At 26.4% G+C, this 7,020-nt stretch overlaps 1 protein-coding gene across 1 annotated transcript; it reads right to left on the bottom strand.

The window, feature by feature from the left end:
* Nucleotides 1-3,525: 3,525 nt before the first annotated feature.
* LOC132939835 (uncharacterized) lies at nucleotides 3,526-5,458 on the bottom strand. Its single transcript, XM_061007232.1, has 4 exons — nucleotides 5,292-5,458; nucleotides 4,156-4,308; nucleotides 3,909-4,079; nucleotides 3,526-3,842 (listed from the first exon to the last, which is right to left on the bottom strand). Exons 1-4 carry the CDS (start codon nucleotides 5,379-5,381, stop codon nucleotides 3,660-3,662), a joined length of 597 nt encoding a protein of 198 aa, XP_060863215.1. The 5' UTR covers nucleotides 5,382-5,458; the 3' UTR covers nucleotides 3,526-3,659.
* Between the last annotated feature and the right edge of the window lie 1,562 nt (nucleotides 5,459-7,020).

Below are 7,020 nucleotides of genomic sequence, written 5' to 3'. Positions count from 1 at the left end.
TCAATACAATCTACGAAGAAACTTAAAAAAGAAGAAGGAACATCAAACATGAATGGCGTTTGATAATAAAGTAAATAAATTAAATAGATGCAGGAATAGGAATAGTATGGCAAGTGACTTAACTCAGATGCAAAGAACATACTATTAAAAATATAATAAGAGAATCAGTAAAAGATAACGTAAGTAAAACACTCAAAATCCATACCGGGAGAAACATTATATGAGTAAATATTAAAAATTCGAAAATTTACGAATATGATACATTAATCACATCCAATGTTGTATAAAAATACGAAGTCTAATAGTGATCAGTGGACGGAGGACACAATACAGTCTAAAAAGAAGTTATTACATGTACATAACAATAAGGAATATCAAGCATGAATGGTTAAATATTTTATAAAGTAAATACGTTTTAATTTTTATTAGAATTTAGAACAATAATAGCTTCTAACTAAAATATAGTTGAAAAATATGGTAGTTTTGTCAATTGTATACCATTATATTAACTGTATACGTAAACCCTTATAATAAAATCCCTTTCTTAAGACTTGAGTATACTTCAGGTGAATTATGTACGTACGTCGTACATATTATTTTTCCGATTACCAATTTTATCTTTTATTGCTGTATTACCACTAAACTATAATAATACATGTACCTGCTTATATAATGTATCACAATAATTTTAATAAATAAATGATCATAACTATTATTATGCATATTTCAATCTTTGTAATGCATCACGCATTTCTTAAGCCATTCTAACATTTTATAACTAAAGTCTATATAATATAAAGACGTATACCTAGGTCCTAGGTATATCGTATATTATAAATCATGAATATCATATAATATATTTAAATATTTTAGATTCTGAGCGGGTGCGATGAATGTATTGATTTTACAAATAGATGTGTTTTTATTTTTTTATTCGTGTGTCAGTGTAGGTATCGATAACTAAGTAGTCAGAAAAATGCATGGATTATTAAATTCAGTATTTTTTATGGTGAGGCAGTGAATCTAATTGGTGAATTCGAGAAGTCAAAATTTTAAATTCCAAGTAGTTTTTGACTTTTTGTAATCGTCAGGAAAAATAATTAAGGAATAACGGTACATTTTAAGCAAAATCATTTTTTGACAAAATCGTTATTTGCTCGGTTGATCAACTTGAAAATTGAATGAATGATACCTCATAAGTTGTTTTAAGTGTAATAAAAAAAAAAAAAATTGAGCGTAAATTCAAAAAAGTTTTTTTATTAGCGTCTAAATATATACTTCATATTTTATTTTCGTCCAACAATACACGATTAGCGTCTTTTGTTGTTCATTATTATTATTTTTGTTTTACGTTGAATTATTATCGTATTTTTTTTTTACCATCGAAATTTCTTGTTGCAATTATTTTACAGCACATCTGATCAAGACTGTAATATTTTCTTAAGTTCCTACACTTTTCCGTTCTCTTCATATTATACAGTCCACTATCATCGCACGGCTAGTGACTGTACATCGACGGGGCAGTAACAGTACGCCAGCGATCGCCCGTGACTGCCGTGAGCGGGCAATATTTTACGACACCCACTACACCGTCGATCCGTCACGGCTGCTCAAATCAGGTTGCCTCCACACACTAATATTAAGTCCAAAATATTGGGTACAATGTTATAACTTATTCGCATAATGTTTAATAAAATATTATGATTTTAATATTTGTAGAAAAATAGACAAGATTTTTGACGAAATAAACTTGTGGAGTAATATTAAAAGTAAATTTATTTTACTATGAAAAAATAACAATGGAAGAAAAGGGTTTTTCGTTTTTGAGGAAAATGGTCATCCCGTAATAAAGTACACATAATATTATTACATTTTTCAGGAAATTATGATATAACTAAAATAACAATTTTAAATTAGATAAAAATCCAATACCAAAACACTTCAAACGTTGCAATCCATCTGCTTACGACTATAGTAGCGTATTCTTCTTGGTATTTCACAACTATAATTTTCCCAAATACCTGAAAATTCTTACCCTTAATCAATAAGCAAAATTATATTACTTTAAATTCCAAACTAATTTAAACTCTCCCAGTACACCATTAATCAATAAACTATACTCCATCTTACTTTCCGGTAATCTACATATAGGCCTATCCACTAAAATAAAAAAATTAAGCAATAAATAAAATAATAGGTAATACCTAAAAATTACCTGATCGGGTGGCACTGCCGAGTGCCTGCTCAAAAACGATATTTCCTGTCCATTTATCAAATTTGCTCATAGTACAAATTTACAATTGTATTGTATGGATTGTAAATAAATATTTAAAAAAATTACATAAATATAATTATATCAATAATACGATTTAATAAAATCTCTTTCTTCGTTTGTATACAGAAGTACCTATATCTTCTGGACCTTTTGAGAAAATAATAAAAAGTTTATACCGAGTACTTCCGTTAATAATAACAATAAATATCTAATAACTACTAAGTTACGCTGATATATTTACAGCAGTTTTTAGTCTTTACGAGATTGATTTGGCATAATCGTATACATATAATATTATACTAATTGAAAATATTTTTTATTTATTAATTGCACTTACCAAGGGTAAATTTGGGAAAAACTAAAAACCTTTTACACCACAACCGACTAAAATCATAAATTCAACTAAAATTATAAAAAGTTACTTCAATGTTCATCAGTTTGAAATATAATATGGAAATGTAACAGTCACAAACGAATGATAAAATAATAAAAAAGTTAAACGTATATCTACTTTTGAGTTCTAATAAATATTATATGAAATGAGTAAGGATGTAGTTTATTTATTAGAGAACTTATGCTTAACATATTATTATAATGAACATCTTTTATTATTTGTGTAAAAAAAAAGAATAATGTCCGTTATTAATGAACTACATTTATATTCCATGACGATTGTAGATTAAATACGATTTCAAGTGATGAAATTGCATAAGTATAAACAAAAACTGATTGGTATTTATATCATAATACTATACCTTGTAATTCCACAAACATCATGCAAACTTCCAGTTTTTTTTGCGTGTATTCAAATACTTATTTAGATTCTGAGCGGAGTCCAATTTTACAATGATGTGTGTTTTTTTTAGTGTGTGTCTGTGTACACGAATTCGAATTCGATTTCAGTAATTTTTTCCAATATGAAAATGAATCTAGGTGAATTTGGGAGGTGAACAATTTAGACCTAGTTTGTAAATGCTCCAGGAAAAACAAAAAACAATTAAGGAAAAACGGGAGTTTTTACGCAATACTGTTTTTTAAAAAAATCGATTTTGGTTTTAGGTGTAACTTTAAAAAAAATTACCTTAGAATTTAGAAACACAAAATGTCCGCTGAATTTTTATATAATATATATTATATAATTTTCTATACACCATAACATTTTAAAAATATTTCGTCTCATGTTGATCTATTTATAGGCCTATGGAATTTACGATTATAATTATTTTTTAGGAAATTATGATATTACTGTAATAACAATTTTAAACTAGTTCAACATAATTATATCAATACAACCATTTAATAAAATCTATTTTTTTAATTTTTTTTTTTTAATTTTAAACAATACTTCTAACAAATTACTTACACTACGCATAAATTAACAAATTCATTCCACTTCCAATTCCCATGGACGTTTTACATCAAGGACAAACATATAACATGCAACAACCTCGCCATTTTTTTCCGTATAATTAATATTATATTTGTAAGTTCCATAAAAAATTTGTTTTGGCAAATTTGTATTTGATGGATAGTTCGATAAATCATAACCTTTGGTGACATATGTTCCCTAAAAATATTTATTTTATTATGTTCATATAAAAATTTGAAAATATTTTTAAAAAAAACTACTTACCGATGGTATTGAACTTTGTTTTGTGTCATTGAGTCCAAAGCTATTTAAAAAAACATGAAATTCACCTCCAAGAAGATTTTTAACAGTTTTGTAAGCATGGGGTGATTTATAAACGTACGCATTATTTTGCCATGTACCAATTTTATCTTTTACTGACATAGCACCATGAAACTATAACAATATTAAACAATATTTGATAACTATAATTTTTTGTATATCAAATGTCAATTTTATTTAACTAACATACCCATAGATTATTATCAAATGCTTTATTAACAGACGTAATATTTCCTCTTAGTTCAACTCTAGTGCTAGATGTCTTGAATAAATAAAAGTGTTGCTGAATAGCGCATTTCTGGCTACATTGTTGAACAGAGTTGAAATATAATCGATATTCTCCCTGAAATCAGTTTAAAATTTAAATTTCTATGTTTATAATTTTCATCCAAACTTCTATTATCATATCCATTTTACTAAAAGCTCTCAAAATTTCCGATGATATTACTTTCAATAAACAAAAAATAATATTAATAATAGATGAATTGTATACAAAGGTACATTTTATAACATTATATAAAATTGTATAGATGAAATGTATTGCTCCGGCTTGATTCGCTTGTCGACTGTATTTCAATAAAATATCATACTAAATACACCCACGTATATTATGATTTCCTCAAAACTAAACATAACGTATACAATATAAATTACGGATTTTGAAAATGATTAACAACCAAATGTCTGATGTTAACTATTATAACGGCTGTAGCCTATACGACTTCCTTAGATATTGTACTTTTCATCATCATTCGATTTCCCCATAGACATTATATGATTGTTGGTGATGTATAATTCTAATTTTTTCGAGGGTAGAAATTAATTTTCTACAGAAAATTCAAGCAGGGGACTAGCTTACATGATTCACATTTTTAGTTCACAAATAATTATAACATTGACAAGACAGGTTACTGAATAGTTTCAAGTATTTTCTTCAATAATATTTTACGCAAGGACATTGAATATTTCTTATTTAATAAAGGCATAACTAAGAATGTATTTACAATACAATATGTCGAATATATGACAATATGTCTTAGAATACCGTCACCTACACAGATATGGAGGGTAACTACTGGATTCATAAGCAGGACATTTTGTGTAAAAATAATGTGCATCAGATTATGGTAGAATTTAATACTTTTGAGAAAAATATTAAATTTTATGTATGTTATAAGGACTGTTTGCTTAAAACAGTTAGAAAATTGAATAGAAGATCTAATATTATAAAGTTATTCTGAAATATTAGTTTTTACGGAAGTTTAGAATGATTTAGTTTAATTCTAGTTGAAAATATAGTATATTTATTAATCAATTTTTACTTACTAGTGGCAAATTTGGGCGGAACTTGAAATCTTGTAATTCAGAATTGATAAGAATCATAAAATCTGCTAAAAGTATAAAAAAGTACTTCATAGTTAATTAGTGTGAATTATGATCTGAAAATGTAATAAATGTTCACAAACGAATGACGGTGTTATGATAGAGTTAAAGTCATATATTATGCGCTTCTGATCAATATTATATTCAACAAGCTAGTTTATAGTTTATTTTGAAATGTATATAATCAATTGTGTCCAAATAAAAATGATGAATGTTATTATATTATATTACTATAGACATAATAATTTTCATAACTATTGTATGATATAATAATAACCATTGTGGCTTGGATCGGAACGGTTACTGCAATCAGTCACATAACATGATTGATATTACCATTGATTATAAATACTATAGATTGCTCACTGGACGGTTGTTCGTAAATATTTACTGCCACGGAAAAACCATCCACTATCCAGTGAACAATCTATAGTATATTTTATAATCAATGATATTACGCAACACCGCAGCAATTATAGTTCCCGGACGGGTAACTATCCGAGTTCTTAGTGGCCAAACATACAACACTTGCCATACATACACGTTCTGCCAACCAACCTTACCAACCAATCCAACCCTACCAACTGTATCCCCTACAATAAAGCTATATACACCTGTATATAATATACTTATAGTTTTATGTACTTACTTCTATAGAATGAATTTTTAAGTGATATAAATTGTATATTTAATTGCTAATGAATCCATGTAATATTATACATATTTTTGGAACTTGGTTTAATAATAAAATATTTTAACTGATTTTATAACAGGTATTGTAATGCAAACTATTAACCTTTAAATATTTACTGATTTAAATAACCTCTCAAGTCTCAATTGAAGCATCGGTGCAATAACCAGGTACGTCCAATTTTTCAAAAAATGGTTTTCTATACAGAAATGTTAAAAAAAAATTCTTTATCGATCGTTGTAATTACCAGATACGCCCGATCAATATGATAGAAAATACAATACAAAATCTATATTTTACGTTATGGTTAGATGAAATAACCAAATACGTCCAGACGTAATTGGTTCTTGCACCAAATGAATATATAGAAGTTTTATTATTTTATTCGGTACAATTATAAGGTTTTGTATGTTAGCTTGTAATTGTATTACCTTAATAATTAATACAATAATATATAAATATTAATTAAATATTTGCATAAATATATATTATTGTATCACTGAGCCAACTGTTACTAACATCATACTACTTAGTACTTTGGGTTCATGTTAACTTATCAAATCATAACAAATAGTAATACAATATTATTTAAGATTTATTATATGATCGTTCTTTATAATATTTTATACTTGACAAGACATGTAGTCTAGATATTTTTATACTTTTTAATTTGTATTTAATACAATTTTTTTTTTTTTAATTTTGTTATATTTATTAAGTCAGGCCATATTTAACATACATATTGACGATAAATAATTATTGACTTAAATAAAATATTTTGTTAGTTAGTTTGCTGCAAAAATAACCAGTTATGTTCAAAAACAAAATTGGACGTAACTGGTTATTGCAATCATTGAAAATATAATTATCATTATAATTTTTTAGTTTTTTATAAATATTATCAAAAATATAAAATTTAAAACAAAGAAAATGGGCACAACTAATGTACAAAATTAATAAAACCACATATTTAATTTTTGG

The sequence above is a fragment of the Metopolophium dirhodum genome, chromosome 2 (genome assembly GCF_019925205.1).
Source record: "Metopolophium dirhodum isolate CAU chromosome 2, ASM1992520v1, whole genome shotgun sequence".
In the NCBI taxonomy this organism is placed as follows: Eukaryota; Metazoa; Arthropoda; class Insecta; order Hemiptera; family Aphididae; genus Metopolophium; species Metopolophium dirhodum.
The sequence above is the reverse complement of the archived record's forward strand: the minus strand, read 5'-3'. Positions and strand labels throughout refer to the sequence as shown.

What these genes read in the sequence shown, in the direction of transcription:
- LOC132939835 (XM_061007232.1), bottom strand. Translation starts at nt 5,381, where the DNA reads ATGAAGTACTTTTTTATACTTTTAGCAGATTTTATGATTCTTATCAAT. An exon ending in CATTTGATAATAATCTATGG is followed by an intron (nt 4,080 to 4,155) that starts GTATGTTAGTTA and finishes ATATTGTTATAG; the next exon opens with TTTCATGGTGCTATGTCAGT. An exon ending in AACAAAGTTCAATACCATCG is followed by an intron (nt 3,843 to 3,908) that starts GTAAGTAGTTTT and finishes AAATATTTTTAG; the next exon opens with GGAACATATGTCACCAAAGG.